The sequence below is a fragment of the Oncorhynchus mykiss genome, chromosome 12 (assembly GCF_013265735.2).
Source record: "Oncorhynchus mykiss isolate Arlee chromosome 12, USDA_OmykA_1.1, whole genome shotgun sequence".
NCBI lineage: Eukaryota > Metazoa > Chordata > Actinopteri > Salmoniformes > Salmonidae > Oncorhynchus > Oncorhynchus mykiss.
The window spans coordinates 29,393,132-29,416,288 of record NC_048576.1 but is presented as its reverse complement, the minus strand read 5'-3'; the positions used below and the strand labels follow the sequence as shown (position 1 = coordinate 29,416,288).

Genomic DNA, 23,157 nt, shown 5'->3' with positions numbered 1-23,157 from the left:
TTTGTGAGGACTTGTCCAGAACTGGGGACATTTTACAGTTGAAATCCCCCCCTAAAATCAACAAATGAGAATCTAAATTGGGAATAGCAGACAGAAAGGAAGAAATGAAACTTGTCATCCCAATTGGGAGCATAAACACTAGCCAAAACAAGAGGGGTAGAAAACAGTTCACCAGTTACTATGACGTATCGTCCCTTAGGATCAGCAATAACCTCAGAAGCTACAAAGGGAGTAGCTTTATCAACCAGAATAGCAGCACCTCTTGATTTACTATGAAAGTTTGAGTGGAACACTTGACCAACCCAGTCCTTACGCATCCTAAAATGCTCACCAGTCCTCAAGTGAGTCTCTTGTAGAAATGCAATATTTGCATTCAAACCCTTTAAGTGCGTCAACACCCTCTTACGCTTTACCGGGTTGTTAACCCCTTTGGTATTCCAAGAAATGTACTTGATCGTATTATTTCGGCCCCTCTGGGCATTCCCGTTATTCAACCCTGTCATTAGAGCATAAAATGGAAAAGCAATGAGCGCCCAAAACCCCCAGAATAACTTGTCTCAGAGTAATAATGTACGGTGGTAAATGTTTGGAAAAAGTACAGGAAAAAAAAACAGAAAAAAAAACTAAAAAGACAGAATGACAACATTAGAACTGAACAATTCAACCTGCCCCCCCACCCCCTCCCCCCATCCCAGACAATAGCTCCCCAAATGAGGTACAAGCCTAAATAGAACATGTTCTCTTCGCACAGTATGTCTGTGAGAGTGCGGTCTTAAACCTAAACCTACAGTCCCGCTCTTTAAAGTTGCGTTTTGTTAGTGGATCAAGCAGCAAAAAAGATTTGTATGTATTTTTCCAAAAAAAAAAAAAAAAAGGCGAATCTCTTGTGCAAAATGAATGACAAAAGCACCACTTGTAGATGTATATAATTGTATTCACCCGTCTTATAACAGGCATTGAGAGAGAAAATAAATAAAATGTATAAAGGCTCTCAGCCAAAAATCTAATTTGAAGTAAGGAAATCGTAGTTAGACAATCAAAAATAATAGTAATTATAATAGTAGTCTAGTTGAAGCTGAGACAGCTTACAACCAATACCAAAAAACTATGTGTGCGCAACGTTGAACGTTTGCTGGGCATAAATGACGCTCAAAACTTTTAAAATTTAAGTGAGGCCCCAGAAACCGTGTAGCCTCGAGACATTTACTGTTTACTGGGTCAATGCAAACGGATGCAGTAAACAAATAACCAAAACTATTTTGAGTCACTGAGACGATGTGTAAACAAACTAAATAGGTGAGCGAGATAAGGCACGCACACTAGATAATCAAAACATTAGATCACATCAAATAAGCCTGAATAGTCTCACCAACTATAGAAGACTAGCCTGTTATATCTAAACATAATTGTACCACAAGTGGGGTACTTACAATCCACACTGTGAGCATATTCAAGATTTCTTGATGTGACGTTGAATGTGAGCCATAGCCTCATCCGGAGATTCAAATGTGTGGTCTTTACCCTCATGAGATATCCATAAACGGGCCGGGAATCGCAGTCCATACTTCACACTTGGATGGTCCCGAAGCACTCGTTTGGCCTGTCCGAAAGCTGCGCGCTGCCTGGAAACAGTGGGGGAGTAGTCCTGGTAAATGAAAAAGCTCTGTCCTTGAAAGCTCAGAGTGGTATTGTGGGCTCGTCGGAGGATCTCCATCTTCTCATGAAAAAAGTGCACTCGAAGAATTATGTCACGGGGCCTCTCCCCATCCCGGGGCTTTGGGCGCAGCGACCGGTGGGCTCGATCAATCAGGGGCTTTTCATCTAAGGCAAGAACATCCTTCAGCAGCCCTGAAACGAAATCCGTGGCGCGATGCATTTCCGCGGACTCTGGGACTGATACAAGTCTCAGATTATTGCGGCGAGAGAATCCCTCTAAACTCACACAGCACTCCCTCACCTTTTTCAAATCCGCAGCTAGGCGTGTAACTTCAGTCTCCAGGGATGTAGTTAAATCGGAGACATTAGTAGCGGAGGCCTCCAGTGCTGCAATCGTTGTAGTGTGTGACGCAGTTGTTGTTTTGAGTAATGTAATTGCCGGCACAGTCTCGTTCCGCAGGATGGTTAAATCTGCTTTTAAAGTATCAGAAACCTCCTGTATTCTGGCCTCAATTGTAGCAACCACCTGTGTTTTCATTTCAACTATCTCAGAGCGTAGTAGCCTGATGGCCTCGAATGTTAATTTCAGCGCCGCCAGGCCAAGCCGCGCCCCCGGGTAAAGTGTGCGTCCCCGGGCCCTCAGACTCAGGAGATGGATGAGAGCGGGTCTCAGGAGGTGATGAGAGCGGGTCTTGTAGGCCGGGTATTCTCAAAGTCATGCTCTTGGCCTTATGTTTGGTCGACATGCTGACATTCGGAAGCAAAGTAGTCTTGGTTTTTACGGAAAGGGATCACCAAATTAATATTTGAAAATAAATACGGTTCTGCTGCAGAATTCACATAAACTTTAAGAATACCACGGGAGCAAACGGAGAACACGTCAGTCACACATGGCGTCCCCTACCATCCCCCTGTATCTATGTTTTGACCATGACAGTTTACAATTGAGGGTTACTCCAAGCAGTTTAGTCACCTCAACTTTCTCAATTTCCACATTATTCATTACGAGACGTAGTTGAGGTTTAGGGTGTAGTGAATGATTTGTCCCAAATACAATGCTTTTAATTTTAGAAATATTTAGGACTAACCTATTCCTTGCTGACCATTCCGAAACTAACTGCAGGTCTTTAAGTGTTGCAGTCATTTCAGTCGCTGTAGTAGCTGACGTGTATGGTGTTGGGTCATCCGCATACATGGACACACTGTTCTGTTAGATAAGTAACTCTTAACTCTTTATCCACATTATAGCAGGGGGTATAAAGCCATAAAACAAGTTTTTCCATCAGCAGACTATGATCGACAACGAATCAACCAACAATGACGAGACGGAGGAGGTGAGGGTCTTTGGAGTGTGGTGTCAGGAAAATAACATCTCACTCAATGTCAGCAAAACAAAAGAGATGATCGTGGACTTTAGGAAACAGCAAAGAAAACAGCATTGGAGAAGGTGGAAAGTTTTAAGTTCCTCTGTGTTCATATCACTGACAAACTGAAATTGTCCACGCACACAGACAGTGTGGTAAAGAAGGCGACACGGCAACTGTCACGGCAACTGCACCGCCCACAACCGCAAGGCTCTCCAGAGGTGTCGTGCAGACCGCACCACCATCACTGGGGGCAAACTACTTGCCCGCCAGGACACCTAAAGCACCCAATGTCACAAGAAGGCAAAAAAGATCAAGGACAATAACCACCCGAGCCACTGCCTGTTCACCCTGCTTACATCCAGAAGGCGAGGTCAGTACAGGTGCATCAAAGCTGGGACAGAGACAGATCCTCAGTCATTTTCCACCCAGATTGTCAGACTCCGGTGGCTTATCATTGTTGATAGACGATAATCATTGTTTCACCTCTTCCACACTGACTTTATGGAATTCAAAAGTACAATTCTTGTCTTTCACAATTTGGTCCGACATACTTGGAAGTGTAGTGTCAGCGTTTGTTGCTGACATGTCATCCCTAAGTTTGCTTATCTTGCCAATGAAAAAGTAATTAAAGTAGTTGGCAATATCAGTGGGTTTTGTGATGAATGAGCCATCTGATTCAGTGAATGATGGACACGAGTTGGCTTTTTTTTCCCCAAAATTGAATTTGTGTTCCAAAGCTTTTTACTAACATTCTTTTATATAATGTATTTCTCATAGTATAGTTTGTTATTTTAATTTAGCTTATTCACATGATTTCTTAATTTGCAGTACGCTTGCCAATCAGTTGGGCTGCCAGACTTATTTGCCATACCTTTTGTTACGACTATCTGGAGTTTGTCGGTGATTTACTAGGAAAGAAGACTAGTCAAATTCCTCCAAGATTGTTGTGTGTGTCTTTCAGAAAAACTCAACACATGCTCCAGGCAGAGAAAATATTTAGAAATGCCCAGACTTGATGCACTTAGCATTACCCTGGAGAACAAGCATTTTCCTTAGTGTCTCTTCTTCCTAGTTCCTTGGAAAAGGAACTCTTACATTCTCTGTAGACTAGAACTTCTATAGCCTAATATCTTAATATTTTCTTCAGGGATTTGAGATTCAAACAAGGATATTTCTTTAAATCCCATGCACAAAACTGTCTTAAATGACACTTCAGATTTTCCCGTCTTTTGAGGCTATAAGAAATGTGTGTAAAGTGTCATCTTTTGAGCGCAAGCAGGGTGTTGAGTACATGAAGACATTCACTTGTGTTTTGGAAAGGTTGTGATAATCCAAAATTCTCTTATTCCACATTAAGTAGTTTTCAAAGGAAATATTGTGTTTTGGTGTCCAACCTCAGTCCTCTATTGAAATGGTGCTTGGTTTGATTTGACTGTGTTCTTGGTCCATTTGAAATGGTCTACGGTAACCATTTCAGTTTACGCCCATGTTCGGACACCTTGGTACCCCCATACAGTACATGCAGTCTCTCTCCAACACACACACATTCTGTCCTTTTGGTTACACTGCAATAGTGGTGTTTAACTTCACCCTCCCAATGCGTCTCATTGACCAGTTAACTAGTATGGCATAATTAAAGCAAGGCAATATCCCGGAGCTGCTAGTAAGACAATTTCTCTGGTGCCTGTTGTCTTCTATACATTTACACTTGATCTAGTTTCAGTGTTGTTAATTAGGATGAGTACTGTAACAGACAGGAACAACCGATCACTCTTCCAGTGTTTTATAGATGTGTAGGACTGTTTGACATGTTTTGTTTATCACCTCTTGTATGTTTGAGGATTGGTGCCAAATCCCAACAGTCAGCACACTTTCCCCACAAAAGCGTGTGCTCACTTGACTGCTTTGGTTTCACAATCCATCTCATCAGGTGAGTGAGTAGTGAAGAGCAGTGTGTCTGTCATGTAGTTTAACCCCCAGGGCCCAAGCTGCATGGTGATCTTTCAGCTGAGAGAATGGGAAGTTTACCAACATAGATATTCTCATAGTAAAGCCATGGATTGCTCATATGTATCACCTTACATGGTGTTAACAAAGAAACCCAGATATGAAATACTGAGTTGAAACCCAATCTATGAATAAATATAACAGGCCAGATGTTTCTCACATTTCCCACATGGCTGATGCTGTTGATCAGTTTTCTGGTTATAGCCCTCGGATGTGGTTGTCTGGTTTTCTATGTATCTTAACAGGGCCAGAATGTGTTCATAGCCTTTTCTCTTTGGTTTAACGTTGGGGGTTTTCTATGTAAAATAGCTAACCAGTGATCTTGGATCAGGCTTAAATCCACTTTCTTTCTTTGTTTTTGTCTCACACTCTTAGTCATTGTTATGGTCTCTATGGCAACATTGGTTATGGTGTGCCACTCCTTAAAATAATGATTCAACCAGTTATCATTGGCTAGCCAGACGTCCGTTATCATGCTTGGTAATGGTTTGAGGTGGTTTCTGTGTGCACTAGCTATTTGTTGTTAGTTGTATGATTCATGTGAGCAGGGGAGGATGTATTATTGCTACGCTAGTGAGGCAATGTCAGAAAACTGAAAGACTGATAACCACCTACCTTTTGTAAAATGCTCTAAATATCTCAAGCTATTTATTACCCACAAATCAATATATGGCATGCAAAGGTAAACCTGGGTAATGTCATACATTTACCACCATTTGTTCATAGTGACTTAAGAAAACAGATGAGAACTTGTTTGCTTTCTTTTTATTCATTCAAGGCACCATCACTATTGGGATACATAGTTTGCAAGTCAAATATCTTGCACTATAGTGCTATTTCATAATTTTGGTTGTTAATCTACTGTATTTAGTCACAGGTAAAACACTGACAACTGCCTGGTATCAAGTCTTTCAATAGAGCAACATAGACGTAGAGACCCCGGCCACTGTTTGACAAGTCAGTGTGTTGTGGGTACATTTTCACTGTTTTGTTTTGTAAATCTGTAGCACCATGCTCCAGGGTTTCCTCCCCCAGACCTGCATCATGTAGGCTAATCCTCACACTCAACACTGCTGTTGATGCAATACTTAAAGGGATACTTCTGGATTTTGTTAATGAGGCCCTTTATCTACTTCCCCATTGTCAGCTGAACTTGTGGATAACATTTGTATCGTTCTGTGTCCAGTATGAATGAAGTACGGGGTAGTTTTGCAAGCCAATACTAACTAGGATTTGCTCAATGTCTGGAGGTCTACGGGTATATGCTAGCATGCTAGCCAAAATTCCAAAGTACCCCTTTAACACGAGAACACTCAGAGCTGAGTCACTGTACTTAGTGCAAGGATGGTACCCTTAATGCAACCGCTCTTTAGGGTTTTCTCACTTTGTTCCTGTGATGCCATGGTTCCTATAGAATCCACTCAAGACCACTCATCTCCCATCTGTTACGGCTGATCATCTGGGCGTATTGCACCAAATATTGACTCACTGAAATATTGATGTCAAATATCGCACTGATGCCTCATTAATTTGGCTCATGTGGGTGATGTCACACGGTGGACTCTAGGTAAAATTGAGTCCTTGCGTTGTTCTGAATGATGCTCTGGCTCTGCAGCATGTTTGTCTGAAGACCCTTCTCCAGCTTATTCTTGTTGCGAACCGCCATAGATTTACGTTTGATGGAGTTCTGGATGGTCTCGGAGGTGAAGTAGTAGATGACTGGGTCAAAACAGCAGTTGCTGACCGCAATGCAGAGGGCAATGGGGTAGATGGTCCTCACCACCGACTCCACAGCGCAGCCCTTCAGCAGCTTGGTGCGGACCAGGGCATAGAACACCAGGTTGACGTTGTAGGGGATGAAGCAGAAGCAGAAGATGAGAAGATGGACCACGATCATCCTCAGGATGTTGGTCTTGTTGAGCTGGCCCCCACGGCTGATAGCCTGGGGCTGGCGCAGTGTCTGGAGGACCGAAACGGAGCAAAAGATGTTTAGTAACAATGGAATCAGGAATCCCACTGTCTCAATAAACACCACCACTTTGGACAGACTGGACTTCCACTGCTTGTTGGAGAAGTTTTCAAAGCAGTAGTTGACGGAGGAGTTTTTGTACCTGAGCGAGGTGGTGTCGAGGAGGAAGCCTGTCGGAAGGCTGCCAGACAGCACCAACACCCAAACAGCGCAGCAGGCCAGCTTGGCGTTCCGCTTCGTCCGCAGCGCCTGCGATCGGAATGGGTGGACGATGGCCAGGAAGCGGTCCACGCTGATGCAAGTGAGGAAGAGAATGCTACCGTACATGTTGGTGTAGAATAGGGAGACAGAAAGCTGGCAGAGCCCCCTGCCAAACGGCCAATCCTGGTTGATAAAATAGAAGATTCTGAAGGGCAGGGTGAGGACGAAGAGCAGGTCAGACACCACCAGGTTCATCATGTAGGTGGTGGTCTCGTTGCGCAACTTCAGCGTGCAGGCAAAGATGTACATGGCAGCCATGTTGAAGAGCAGCCCGACTATGAAGACCAGGCTGAAAACCGCTGTGTACAGGGTGTACTTAAAGCCATCACTCTTAATACAGCTCATGTTGGTTTGGGTCAAACCAAGAGCACTGATGCCATCAGTCTCTAGAGTGGTGTTATGCATCTTTAGAGAGGAGTAGAGGATGGGAGTGTTGATGAATGTCAATACAACAATGGGAATGTTTTTGTGGAAAGCATCGATCACTTGTACAAGTTAATTCCAAAGAATGGAGCACTGAAGTGTCCTTAATTTCAGTTCTTAATTTCATCAGTTATGTCATTTCCAATCTTCCCCCAGCATAAGGGAATACTAGCTCAAAAAATTAACCACACCTTCACTCGTATCCAATGTTCATAAGCACAATGTCCTCATGTGAACACCACCATGTCCAGTGTTTTTAAAAATAAAAGCAAGTAATTCCATCAATACCTGTGCTTGTATCCAAAAAGACAAGACCAGTCCCCTGTTAATCCATTGGTACATGCATGATGTATCACGTAATTCTAAGATCCCAAGCCTGTTTTTATGTCCTCTGTGAACAGCCTTGATGTTGGCTTCTCGGAGTCTGGATAATTTCTCCTCTCACCCCAGTCAGCAGTGTTTCTTGCTTCAGTGAGAGAGGGGGAGTCATGTGCCTCTCCTTGGGTCTGTGAGCTGAGCGTCTGAGAGGCTCTGTGCTGCCTCTCTGGGTCCCTCCAGGCCTCTGGCAGCCCTCTTCCTGTCTGATCCCGCTGCAGCCCCTGGGGGCATGGTGCTCCTACTGACCCTACACTTGTAGACAGACGGGCTCTGCTGTAGACTGTCTGTTCTGTCCACCAGAAAATACAGCCTTTCCAGGCCTAACAGTCAGTGGAGTCAGTCTTCTGTTCTGAGGCTCTACCACAGACTGAAGCTTAACTGACTACTTGCTTACACACTGGGGGGAGTAGGCTACCACCCATCCAAGGCCCTCCCACATCTGACTGCTTTAGCTATGTAATCACCTAAGAGATTTGTCTCTGGCTGGGCTTGGCAGGAGACGGGTGGGGTTCTGAATGTTTAAAGACGTCCTCCAGTAATTATTGATTTAATTAACTTTTCCTGTTAGTTTATTTGTACTTCAGATATCACTAATGTACACACCCTAAAGGGTAAAACGATATGTTTTGAGAAATCATTTTTTAGAAAACGATACTTCAAGGAGTTGGTTTGATGAAGTTGTGATGTCATTGGCCTCCCCTTGCTTGAGGGAACAGTGGAGCAATAGAGAACAAAAGGGGAAAGGCCCACCTCCACACTTGTGTCAAGACTTACCTGGACTACCTATTGTTTTGCCTTTTTGTTGAGTAAGTCAGGTGTGAGGTGAAAGGATTTGTTAGCTTGTTTTGGTGCCCTTAGCATTCTTTCAGGATCTCATGAAAATATCAATGAAATGTATGTAGGGTGTTTTGTTCAAACTTTCAAATTCCTTTATATATTGGATTTTCATCTAAGAGCTAGCCTACTCCCGAACAGTGGACATTTTTCAGTTGATTGCTCTATTTGGCGAAAGGAGTCAATTAAGTCATACTCTCCTGTCAGCCCCAGAGCACAGTGTACTTTCTATTAGTCAATGGTGTCAGTGGGCAGCGGCCTCAGAACGACAGGAAGGGGAAGGTTCCAGTGATGGCAAGCCTGAGCGTGCAGACTAATGAGATGAGGCAGGGGACTAGGTGCGGTTTTCTCTGACGCAGATACAGATGTGCTGTATGCTTGTATTTATGTGCATGTGGAAATGCATGTATTAAATAAAATATCACACCTTTTGATTTTCATTCAAAATGCTGCTTGAAAAACAGCCTCATTGTGTCTGTGGCTGGATATAGTTGCTGGTGAAGTCTTACTGTAAACCATGTAGGCCTACCCGTACAAGTACTTGGAAGTATGGCTGGATGGTACACTATCCTTCTCTCATTACATATCAAAGCTGCAGGCTAAGGTTAAATCTAGACTAGTTTTCCTCTATCGTAATCGCTCCTCTTTCACCACAGCTGCCAAACTAACCCTGAGTCAGATGACCATCCTACCCATGCTAGATTACGGAGATGTAATTTATAGATCGGCAGGTAAGGGTGCTCGAGCGGCTAGATGTTCTTTATCATTTGGTCATCAGATTTGCCACCAATGTTCCTTTTTTATAGGACTATACTCCTCTGTAAACTGGTCATCTTGGTATACCTGTCGCAAGACCCACTAGTTGATGCTTATTTATAAAAAACCTCTTAGACCTTAGACCTCACTCCCCCCTATCTGAGATATCTACTGCAGCCCTCGTCCTACACATACAACACCCGTTCTGCCAGTCACATTCTGTTAAAGGTCCCCAAAGCACACACATCCCTGGGTCGCTCCTCTTTTCAGTTTGCTGCAGCTAGCGACTGGAACGAGCTGCAACAAACACTCAAACTGGATCGTTTTAACTCAATCTCTTCATTCAAAGACTCAATCATTGACACTTAATGACAGTTGAGGTTGCTTTGCGTGATGTATTGTTGTCTCTACCTTCTTGCCCTTTGTGCTGTTGTCTGTACCCAATGTTTGTACCATGTTTGTGCTGCTTCCATGTTGTGTTGCTACCATGCTATGTTGTCTTAGGTCTCTCCTTTATGCAGTGTTGTAGTGTCTCTCGTCGTGATGTGTGTGTTGTCCCCACAGGAGGCCTTTTGGTAGACTGTCATTGTAAATAAGAATTTGTTCTTAACTGACTTGCCTAGTTATATAAAGGTTACATTTTTGTATTTTTTTTTTTATCTAACTTTCATAAACACACACTCTTCCATACAGCTACACTACCGGTCAAAAGTTTTAGAACGCCTACTCATTCAAGGGTTTTACTTTTATTTGTACTATTTTCTACATTGTAGAATAATAGTGAAGACATCACTATAAAATAACATATGGAATCATGTAGTAACCAAAGAAGTGTTAAACAAATCAAAATATATTTTATATTTGATATTCTTTAAATAGCCACCCTTTGTCTTGATGACAACTTTGCACACTTTTGGCATTCTCTCAACCAGCTTCATGAGGTAGTTACCTGGAATGAATTTCAATGAATAGGTCTGCCTTAAGGTCATTTGTGGAATTACTTTCATTGATGTGTTTGAGCCAATCAGTTATGTTGTGACAAGGGAGGGAGGGAGGGGGGGGGTATACAGAAGATATCCCTATTTGCGGTGTGGGTGAATGGATGATCTCTGCATGTGTATTTCCCACCGTAAAGCATGGAAGAGGTGTTATGTTGTGGGGGTGCGTTGCTGGTGTTACTGTCTGATTTATTTAGAATTCAAGGCACACTTAACCAGCATGGCTACCACAGCGATATGCCATCCCATCTGGTTTGGGCTTAGTGGGACTATCATTTGTTTTTCAACAGGGCAATGACCCAACATACCTCCAGGCTGTGTAAGGGCAATTTTACCCAGAAGGAGAGTGATGGAGTGCTGCATCAGATGACCTGACCTCAACTAAATTGAGATGGTTTGGGATGAGTCGGACAGCAGAGTGAAGGAAAAGCAGCCAACAAGTGCTCAGCATATGTGGGAACTCCTTCAATACTGTTGGAAAAGCATTCCAGGTGAAGCTGGTTGAGAGAATGCCGAGTGTGCAAAGCTGTCATCAAGGCAAAGAAGAAGCTCAAATATAAAATATATTTTGATTTGTTTAACACTTTTTTTGTTGTTGGTTACTACATGGTTTCATGTGTGATGTCATAGTATTGGAGTCTTCACTATTATTCTACAATGTAGAAAATAGTAAAACCCTTGAATGAGTAGGTGTTCTAAAACTTTTGACCGGTAAGGTAATTAAAGTGAATAATGTTTCTGATAAGATCTGACAACTGTGTTCCAAAGGTCAAACCCAACATGACCAGTGGCAACAAGGAACAGGGGTTGTTAACCCTTTGGGTTAAGCTAGCCTCATTGAATAGGGGTGTGAAATTCTCTTGTTATTATAGGAAGGAACACAGTCGGTAACAATTTTTCAAATGTGTCGATGATGAATTCATCTATTCTTGACAGTCCGTTGAAGGCTAAACAACGTTGTTGACAGTGGCTCTGGCAATAGTCAACTTGTTCTGGATGGGGTAGGGCAATATAAACTGCTTCCATACGAACACACATAATGTTCAGGATAGTAAGGTCAAAACAGACACATTCTTTCCTCTCTTGCAGTTGAACCCTTTGCCAGGACAGCATACTTGAGATTGAGGGAATAGCTGAAACCAGAGTCATTGTGTTTTCTGAGGACACAGCTGGGCTGTAGAATAACCATTAAAGAAGGCGGTTCCGTGTCTAACTTCCAGTCCTGTTTTGTGGACCACATAACAGTGAAAACACAGGTTAATTCCAAACAACTGTCACTCACCCTGCTCCCATACATTAGCACACACATCCAAATGCAATTATGGTCACTTCGCTTCAGGGGTTAGTTTTTTCCCGGAAATCTGTGTTAATAGATTTCACCTGCGTTCTAATTAAACACACTGACAATGAATACATGGGTCCACTCAGGAAAATATGGGTCAGTTGAAGAGGGTGCTATGTGGAAACAACTTAGGTTAAAGAAAACAATGTCATTGTAAAACCAGCAGCATACCACTCTGCATCCCACTGCTGGCTTGCTTCTGAAGCTAAGCAGGGTTGGTCCTGGTCAGGCCTTGGATGGGAGACTAGATGCTGCTGGATGTGGTGTTGGAGGGCCGGTAGGAGGCACTCTTTCCTCTGGTCTAAAAAATATTCCAATTCCCCAGGGTAGTGATTGGGGACACTGCCCTGTGTAGGGTGCCGTCTTTCAGATTGGACGTTAAACAGGGGGCCTGACTCTCTGAGGTCATTAAAGATCTCATGGCACTTATTGTAAGACTAGGGGTGTTAATCCCGGTGTCCTGGCTAAATTTCCACGCTGTCCCTCATACTGTCATGGTCACCTAATCATTCCCAGCTTACAATTGGCTCATTCATCCCCTCTCCCCTGTAACTATTCCCCAGGTTGTTGCTGTAAATGAGAACGTGTTCTCAGTCAACTTACCCGGTAAAAAAAAAAAGTAGTCAACATTCATTCATCGGAATGATATAATAACCTCCATTCTTGTACTCAACAGTGTTGATGAAATACGAACGCTGTAGGTGCATTGGAAAAATTACAAGCTCGCCATATGCATTATTCAAAAGGCACTCGCACATCTGAGCAACCTTTTTTGCAGGTGCATGGTAACAGTTGGACAAGATGAAGGAAAAGGGAAACCGCTCACTGTATCACTGATCTTTAATAAGCTTACGTATCGGCCTCACGGCCTTCGTCAGAGCTTTTGTGTGTTTTTTTAAATAAATAGCACCCTTATGTAGACCTAGCCCCACCCACATCCGTTCCACGCATCGAAAGGGGTTGGATTTCATTCTTTTACATTCTTCATTGTAACCACAATGTAACAAATAATCTAACTCTGGTTCAAACAAACTAGTGTGAATTGCTACAACATTGTCAACATTAAATATGCACACTTACATGCTGACTAGAGCGAGCACGCACGTGCGTTCGTGCGTGCGTTCGTGTTGATTTTTGTCCATCCACAACAGATGCGTTCAGGACGTGCAGGTTGAAATATAAAAACAAACTCCACCACCTATATTAATTTGGGAACAGGTCAAAACGCATGAAACATTCATGTCCATTTAGACAGCTAGCTCGCTTGCTGTTGCTAGCTAATTTGTCCTGGGATATAAACATTAGGTTATTTTACCTGAAATGTAGAAGGTCCTCCTACTCCGACAATTAATCCTAGTTAGTTTCTAGTAATCCCTCCTTCAGTATGGCGGTTGGCAACCAACTTTAAGGTGCATTTCCTCCACCAACTGGGCTGGAGTGTGGACCTCAGTTCAGCTTTCAATCACCCATGTGGGTATATGCTCCTAAAACCAATGAAGAGATGGGAGAGGCGGGACTTGCAGCGCATCGAGCGTAAAAAATGGAACCAACTTGTTTCACAGACACGTGCGAGCAGTTTGGATAAAATAATTGAATAACATGTAGGTGTACATTTACTTTTGCAACGCTTGCATTGTGGTCAGCATGTTAACCCATCTTACTTCCTCATCTCACTCTGGCAGCTGAATCCCCTTTCAGCGGGAACACTGGACAAAGGGAGGACCACAGCAAGGGCCGCAAGCTGAGCGTGTGCTGGAAACACGTTGCCAATGCCACTGACAGACTTCCGGCACATACACCCTCCCTGGTTGGTTTTTTTCCAGGGTGGAAAAATAACAATTCTGCATTAACATGGCCCCTGTGCTTTAGGAACAAGTTCCATGACCTTGGGATTACATAGTGTTGATGTTTTTGTAATGCTTTCATGCCTGTGTGAAATGCTGTAGTGCCTGTCTTATGAATGCTCTTCCATGTGTGTTTCTCCCTAGGACTCCACTGTTTGAGCTGCTGAGACAAACTCGTGAGGAGGGTCCAGTGGAGCAGGCTGAGCCACCTGCCACCCTCAACCAGTGATGTGATTTAAACCAGACTTATGGTTCCATTCATCTTCCCCGCTGTCATTTGGTTTGTGTGAATTAAACTTTTAAATAGGCCAGTGAATTAGAACTCTGCCTCTACGAGGAGCATCTTGGCTTTGAGGTTTTATTTGTATGAGAAAAGCATGGGATGCAAAGCTTTACAAAATACAGGGCGGATGAGGTCGGAGAAGACTGGAAAAGTTGTGTACACAATTCTCTGGTGTTGGAGAAAAGCCTGGTACTGTACAGTAATCATCTTAACCTTTTCACTGGAAGTGCCAAGACGTCTTATGCCAAGACCATCGATTTTCCTCAAGTCTAATGGTGTGACTGTGGTACACCTATTTGTAGGGCATTGAGGTTTACCTGGTCAGAAAACGTTGTAGTCCACCTCTTTCTCTGATTATTTGTAGGTAGGATGAAGGGAAAGGGGGCCTGGGACTTCATATAGGAAAGTATTGAGAGGAAAGTAGCCTCCAGTCCTACTCTGAAATCTCCTTGGTATTTTATGGGCAATGTTCCCCCCTAAACTGCACCCATGTGCAGACTGCTACACAGAAGAAATATCATCCCACACAGAGAAGCACGAGATTGAACCTCACTCAAATTTGTGGTGTTTTTAGTTCACATTATCAACATTTCTCTTTACTGTGGGAATTGGGATCGAATCAATGCAATATTAGCCACTTTCAATGCAACATACCGAAACAAAACAAACTAGACTTAGTATGCAAAACCTAACAGTTGTAGGCAGAGCACATTGGAGTACGATTATGTTGCATTGACACGCATGACTCAGCCCGTACTCTACACACACCGGTGCCGCATAACCAATCAGAACTGCAGTAGGCCTATATGCAAATAGACCATTGCCATATATGGATCTGTGCCATTCTCTTTGAATTGGACTGTGTTTATAGCATGAGCAGTCGTGAGTAGATGCACTTGTTTTGAGATCAAAGCGAGAGCTGCATGTAGCCACGTGCACATTTGTTCATATCCTTTGCTAGTTTGAGTATTTAGGCCTCTTTATATATTATTTGTAGTCAGCAATAGGGGAGTGATAGCTTCCTACACTAGCACAAAACATGTACAGTGCCTTGCGAAAGTATTCGGCCCCCTTGAACTTTGCGACCTTTTGCCACATTTTAGGCTTCAAACATAAAGATATAAAACTGTATTTATTTGTGAAGAATCAACAACAAGTGGGACACAATCATGAAGTGGAACGACATTTATTGGATATTTCAAACTTTTGTAACAAATCAAAAACTGAAAAATTGGGCGTGCAAAATTATTCAGCCCCCTTAAGTTAATACTTTGTAGCGCCACCTTTTGCTGGGATTACAGCTGTAAGTCGCTTGGGGTATGTCTATCAGTTTTGCACATCGAGAGACTGACATTTTTTCCCATTCCTCCTTGCAAAACAGCTCGAGCTCAGTGAGGTTGGATGGAGAGCATTTGTGAACAGCAGTTTTCAGTTCTTTCCGCAGATTCTCGATTGGATTCAGGTCTGGACTTTGACTTGGCCATTCTAACACCTGGATATGTTTATTTTTGAACCATTCCATTGTAGATTTTGCTTTATGTTTTGGATCATTGTCTTGTTGGAAGACAAATCTCCGTCTCAGTCTCAGGTCTTTTGCAGACTCCATCAGGTTTTCTTCCAGAATGGTCCTGTATTTGGCTCCATCCATCTTCCCATCAATTTTAACCATCTTCCCTGTCCCTGCTGAATAAAAGCAGGCCCAAACCATGATGCTGCCACCACCATGTTTGACAGTGGGGATGGTGTGTTCAGCTGTATTGCTTTTACGCCAAACATAACGTTTTGCATTGTTGCCAAAAAGTTCAATTTTGGTTTCATCTGACCAGAGCACCTTCTTCCACATGTTTGGTGTGTCTCCCAGGTGGCTTGTGGCATACTTTAAACAACACTTTTTATGGATATCTTTAAGAAATGGCTTTCTTCTTGCCACTCTTCCATAAAGGCCAGATTTGTGCAATATACGACTGATTGTTGTCCTATGGACAGAGTCTCCCACCTCAGCTGTAGATCTCTGCAGTTCATCCAGAGTGATCATGGGCCTCTTGGCTACATCTTTGATCAGTCTTCTCCTTGTTTGAGCTGAAAGTTTAGAGGGACGGCCAGGTCTTGGTAGATTTGCAGTGGTCTGATACTCCTTCCATTTCAATATTATCGCTTGCACAGTGCTCCTTGGGATGTTTAAAGCTTGGGAAATATTTTTGTATCCAAATCCGGCTTTAAACTTCTTCAGTATCTCGGTATCTCGGACCTGCCTGGTGTGTTCCTTGTACTTCATGATGCTCTCTGCGCTTTTAACGGACCTCTGAGACTATCACAGTGCAGGTGCATTTATACGGAGACTTGATTACACACAGGTGGATTGTATTTATCATCATTAGTCATTTAGGTCAACATTGGATCATTCAGAGATCCTCACTGAACTTCTGGAGAGAGTTTGCTGCACTGAAAGTAAAGGGGCTGAATAATTTTACACGGCCAATTTTTCAGTTTTTGATTTGTTAAAAAAGTTTGAAATATCCAATAAATGTCGTTCCACTTCATGATTGTGTCCCACTTGTTGTTGATTCTTCACAAAAAAAATACAGTTTTATATCTTTATGTTTGAAGCCTGAAATGTGGCAAAAGGTCGCAAAGTTCAAGGGGGCCGAATACTTTCGCAAGGCACTGTACATTTCTAGTACATGTTGAAAAGTGAGTCGGTAAAGAGCTTTTTTTGTCTTAAAGGGGCAGTGTTGTAATTTTGAGAATGAGCAAATAGGCAGAGGGTAACATCATTTGTCTGATTCTCTGTAATAATGGTATGGGAATAATAATGCATTTTTATTTTGTAAAGTGGTTTCTTGCATCAAACAACATTTTCAGTCACCTCCTTTTGTCTGAAGGACAAGTGGATAAACAGGTTAATGTCAAGCTCTGCATGTTTTATTTTTTTAAAGTCTCATACATTGTTGGCCTACATTGAACACCACACATTGGCTGATGGTAGGCTTAGATTATGATCAAATATCCATAGTGGCCTACTTGACCACCGTCTGTAACGTAAAGCGGGTACAGCCTCCGTGTTCACAGTCAAATTTTCACAATGTTCAAGTTTGCACTCTGAAATTTTCTCCGTGCCAAAAAACATTTGAGGGAACATTGTTTGAGTATTGTCTGTTATGCTAGCTATTTTTTTTATGTGGGATTGGGAGATATTACGGTGGCATAGTCTATCAAGGATGATTGACAGCCATCGTCAATGGTGACGACATTGTGATGCGACGACAGAAGATACCTATTTCAACTTGACTGGCACCATGCAGTAAAGAGCAAGGGTGACATTCACAGTAAATTGCCTATATTGCTATTTGCTATAGCCTATTCAAATAAATGTTATATTTACAGAATGCAAGAGAACAATGTAGCTCCAGCTGTTCTGGATGACTGTGTGATAACGCTCTCGGTAGCCGATGTAAGACCTTTAAACAGGTCAACATTCACAAAGCCGCGGGCCAGACGAATTACCAGGACATGTACTCAAATCATACATGGACCAACTGGCAAGTGTCTTCACTGACATTTTTTACCTCTCCCTGACCGAGTCTGTAATACACTTGAAGTCGGAAGTTTACATACACTTAGGTTGGATTCATTAAAACTCGTTTTTCGACCACTCCACAAATTTCTTGTTAACAAACTATAGTTTTGGCAAGTCGGTTAGGACATCTACCTTGTGCATGACACAAGTAATTTTTCCAACAATTGTCTACAGAGATTGCTTCACTTATAATTCACTGTATCACAATTCCAGTGGGTCAGAAGTTTACATACACTAAGTTGGCTGTGCCTTTTAAACAGCTTGGAAAATTCCAGAAAATGATGTCATGGCTTTAGAAGCTTTTGATAGGCTAATTGACATAATTTGAGTCAATTGGAGGTGTACCTGTGGATGTATTTCAAGGCCTACCTTCAAACTCAGTGCCTCTTTGCTTGACATCATGGGAAATCAAAAGAAATCAGCCAAAAACATTGTGGATCTCCACATGTCTCTTTCATCCTTGGGAGCAATTCCCAAATGCCTGAAGGTACCACGTTCATCTGTACACAAGTATAAACACCATGGGACCACGCAGCCGTCATACTGCTTAGTAAGGAGACGCGGTCTGTCTCCTAGAGATGAATGTACTTTGGTGCGAAGTGTAAATCAATCCCAGAACAACAGCAAAGGACCTTGTGAAGATGCTAGAGGAAACAGGTACAAATGTATCTATATCCACAGTAAAACGAGTCCTATATCGACAAAAGCTGAAAGGCCGCTCAGCAAGGAAGAATCCACTGCTCCAAAACTGCCATAAAAAACCCAGACTATGGTTTGCAACTGCAAATGGGGTCAAAGATCATACTTTCTCAGGACTAATGAAACAAAAATAGAACTGTTTGGCCATAATGACCATCGTTATGTTTGAGGAAAAAGGGGGAGGCTTGCAAGCCGAAGAACACCATCTCAACCGTGACGCACGGGGGTGGCAGCATCGTGTTGTGGGGGTGCATTGCTGTAGGGGGGACTGGTGCACATCACAAAATAGATGGAATCACGAGGAAAGAAAATGATGTGGATATATTGAAGCAACATCTCAAGACATCAGTAAGTTAAAGCTTGGTCGCAAATGGGTCTTACAAATGGACAATGACCCCAAGCATACTTCCAAAATCAAGGTATTGGAGTGTCTATCACAAAGCCCTGACCTCAAATCCTATAGAAAATGTGTGGACAGAACTGAAAAAGCATGTGCGGGCAAGGAGGCCTACAAACCTGACTCAGTTACACCAGCTCTGTCAGGAGGAATGGGCCAAAATTCACCCAACTTATTGTGGGAAGCTTGTAGAAGGCTACCCAAAATGTTTGACCCAAGTTAAACAATTTTAAATGCTACCAAATACTAATTGATGCAATGCTATCAAATATTAATTGAGTGTATGTAAACTTCCGACCCACTGGGAATGTGATTTTAAATAAATATAAGCTGAAATAAATAATTCTCTACTATTATTCTGACATTTCACATTCTTAAAATAAAGTGGTGATCCTAACTGACCTAAAACAGGGAATCTTTACTAGGATTAAATGTCAGGAATTGTGAAAAACTGAGTTTAAATGTATTTGGCTAAGGTGTATGTAAACTTCCGACTTCAACTGTATTTACATGTTTCAAGCAGGCCACTATAGTCCCTGTGCCCAAGGAATCGAAGGTAACCTCCCTAAATGATTACCGCCCTGTAGCACTCACATCGGTAGCCATGAAGTGCTTTGAAAGGCTGGTCATGGCTCACATCAACAGCATCCTCCCGGATACCCTAGACCCACTCCAATTCGCATACCACACCAACGGAGCCACCGATGACGCAATCGCACTCCACACTGCCCTTTTCCCACCTGGACAAAAGGCACACTTATGTCAGAATGCTGTCCATTGACTACAGCTCAGCGTTCAACACCATAGTGCCCACTAAGCTAAGGACCTTGGGACTAAACACCTCCCTCTGCTACTGGATCCTGGAATTCCTGATCGGCCGCCACCAAGTGGTAAGGGTAGGCAACAACACGTCTGCCACTCTGATCCTCAACACTGGGGCCCCCCCCCCCCCCCATATTATTTTAGTACTGTGCAACCTACCTCCATCGCATAGTAGCCTAGACCTAATAAGAGAGGAGGATGTGAATCAGTTTAATTATCCAGTTCTATGGACAGCAGAGTTGCTTGCTCTGCAGACTGTAGCCCATGATTTACAACCCATCACACGACTCACAGGCAGCACCAGCGAGTTTCGTTGACTGTATATCCCTCGCGCCATCCGTGCGCTTCGGCACTCAGGCCTACTTATCTCTTTCGTGCCACGGTTACACCAGAGTGGAATAGGCTACTAGAAGATATTTGGCTACACTATACTCCCAAGTTTTTGTCAATGTCATGGTTCCTCTTGTGCCTCTCATAGCATGCGAGCTCGTGCTAGCTGACTCTTATTTTTTTACATTTTTTAAATGGATGGCCACTAGGGAGCGATAATTGTCTACCAGTCGATCATGATAGGACAAAAATTGACATCGCCCAACCCTAATCTTATGTCAACCCAACTTAAGTAGACTAGTAAAACTCATAACCCATACTTCCTACTGGCTGCCCTTCACTCTGTTAGCAGTTTTGGGCCTGTGCGTTCTTATCTGGTTTAGACATGCTCTGAATCGCCCTTTAGTTGTAATTGATGCTGGCTCATAAGCTATTGGCTCAAACACTCACAAACTTTGTTTACATGCAGTCAATGAATGTTAGCATGTAAACAAAGCTGGGGTAAGATGGGGTCAAGCTGTGTAGCAGGGATAGGTGCCAGAGATCTGAGTAGTGAATGTTTGTTTTCAAGTGTCATACCTTCCAGGCTGGGGATGGCAGGCAAGTGTTGTAATTCTGCCCAACTGATTGATAATCACCAATTTGAGGTTAAAAAGATGCATTGATTTGCACTTGAATTCTCACAAAAAGGCACCCTACACATTCTTCAGCCTTGTCCGTTTGTAACTGCATTTAGGAACAACATTGCATTTTATTAAAGTTGCACTGACAAAGCAGAAAGTGAGTAGTTGTGGAATGTCAAGTATGTGAGTGGGTGAATTGAACAGGGTGGGGGGGAAATAGGCTTGTCTGGCCACATGAACACTGACCGACTAACACATATCAAAGCCCTGAGCTTTAAGAAAGACTGGTCAGAAGTCAGGTTGAAAACCTTTTAAAGTTCTCTATGATATTGACCATTTAACCTTTTACCTTGTGGTTTAAGAAGTCGATGTGCATCACTGATCCATCTCAATGTTATGACTTAATGCTTGTGATATTGTTTTTCTAATATAGTTTTTCTCTCTCAGGTATCTTTCCCCTGTGCGCCCCAGAAACCGACCCCAGCCGGCACCTGAATCTCCAGGCCCTCCCTCCTCTCAGCCCCCTGCCACGGCAAACCATCAGACCCCTTGGCACCCCAAGTCAAACTCTCTCAGCCTCTTCTACAGAAAATGTAAACATTTCACTAGATAATAGTTGGGTCTACAGTAGTCCTCTGTGAGGTGTTTGTGTATGACTGTCTGTCTGTCTTTGTAACGGGTTTCTAACTTGTTGTCTGTGTTCTGTAGTGTACCATCTGGCCTACATGAGGCTGAAGATGCTCTACACATACCTGCTGACCTCTCACCCTGAGCTGGAGCCAATCATGTGGACTTTGCTTCAGCACACACTACAACATGAGTATGAACTGATGAGAGACCGCCACCTGGACCAGGTATTGTGCACACACACACATACTCGAATGCAATTCAGACATGCAATCAAAACACACATTAGTGTTGTCATGATACCGAAATTGTATTAATGATACCAGGCCAAGTGTCACGATGCTATGTAGTATCGCAATACCACAGGGAGAACACTTGTTCTTGTTTTTTAAAGTTATGTGCATGTGCTACACAACACCTGTCACTGATATTCACACTTGTACTCAATACAACACATATTGAATTTAACTTCACACTGTTCACTGTGTAATAGAATTGATTGATATTCTTCTGTTTTGGGTCGTTGTCCTGTTGCATCACCCAACTTCTGTTGAGCTTCAATTGGTGGACAAATAGTCGTACATTCTCCTGCAAACTGTCTTGATAAACTTGTAAATTCAGTTTTCCGTCGATGATAGCAAGCTGTCCTGGCCCTGAGGTAGCAAAGCAGCCCCAAACCATGATGCTCCCTTCACCACACTTTACAGTTGGGGTGAGGTTTTGATGTGGCTGTGCTGTGCCTATTTTCACCACACAGTGCTCCACTTTTGTTTCATCTGTCCACAATATTTTGTGCTACTTCTTGCTCTCTTCTCATCACAGGAAACCTGATGGAGATTTCAGAGTGAGTAAGCATTTTATTTTCATCCTCAAGTGCTGGAGTCTCTTAACTAATGAAACTCAATGTCTCTGTTTGTTTCCAGGCTCCACTTGGACCCGCATGCAGGAACAAAATATGAAGGAGGATGCAGAGTCCGAGAAGGACAAGCCTTGAACTTAACTGAAGGACTTACTGTCCAGCATTGTTTGAGAGTATAGATGCCAGATACTACTTTCTACCCCATACACCCCCCCCCCCCCCCCCCCCCATCCTCTCTTTAACAAAAATGAATACTTTGAGAGTAATTTTGTGAATTCAAAAAAGTTATTTGTTTAGTGTGGATGCTTTAGATGAGTCCTTTTAATATATTTTTATCCTTGTTATTGAAATAAATTGTTATGGGAAATCCTGTGAGTTTCACCATGTTTTATAGAGACACTAGTTTTAAGGGTCTGGTTCAAGAAGAAGCACTGGACTATTCTGGAGTCCAGATCTGAACTACATCCAATACCTCTGGCAAGAGCTGAAAACAGCAGTTGGTGGAGTCACCCCTCAACCGTTGAAGAATTATAGCAGTTTTCTGCTGAAGAAGGGGCCTCATTGCCAGTTGAAAGGAGCAGCAAGCTCATTGATGACTACAATAAGCATTTGTCGGGAGTTATCTTGGCCAAAGGCTGTGCAACTCCGGGGAGCCAATCATTTTGTCCATGCCATTTATCTTTATTTTCTAAAATAAATATGAACATTTAAATAGACAAATCCAATAACCAGGTCTTTGAAAAGAAATTGGGATTTCTTAAGAAAAGTGCAAGTGTGCCAATATATTTGGTCGCTACTGTATACAAAATCCTTGTTTCTTAAAGTCAGGGTGTATAATTTGTATAGTTTCAGCCACTAGTTTTGAAAGTGGTGTTCAGGAGCCAAAACGGATCCTCCCCCCACCTTTTTTTCTTGAGTACTACGTCATCCATTTTGTGTGACGTTACAAATTTTGCAATTTGAATGACATACAATTTTTACAATTCGTGTGACATGTTATGAATCCAATTTGTGCAATATGATATGAATTTGTAGGGCTTAGGATCCTGGAGTGCATCTTTAAGGTGACTTGAAGTAACCTCATAATTCTGAACAGGCACACCTG

At 42.7% G+C, this 23,157-nt stretch overlaps 1 protein-coding gene and 1 pseudogene across 1 annotated transcript; one reads left to right on the top strand and one right to left on the bottom strand.

Annotated features, from left to right (window-relative positions):
* Positions 1 to 22,419, top strand: part of LOC110537376 — a 42,497-nt pseudogene extending 20,078 nt beyond the window's left edge.
* Positions 5,291 to 8,465, bottom strand: LOC110537375 (lysophosphatidic acid receptor 6-like). The gene has a single exon (XM_021623376.2). It carries the CDS (start codon positions 7,663 to 7,665, stop codon positions 6,580 to 6,582), a length of 1,086 nt encoding a protein of 361 aa, XP_021479051.2. The 5' UTR covers positions 7,666 to 8,465; the 3' UTR covers positions 5,291 to 6,579.
* Positions 22,420 to 23,157: the final 738 nt, after the last annotated feature.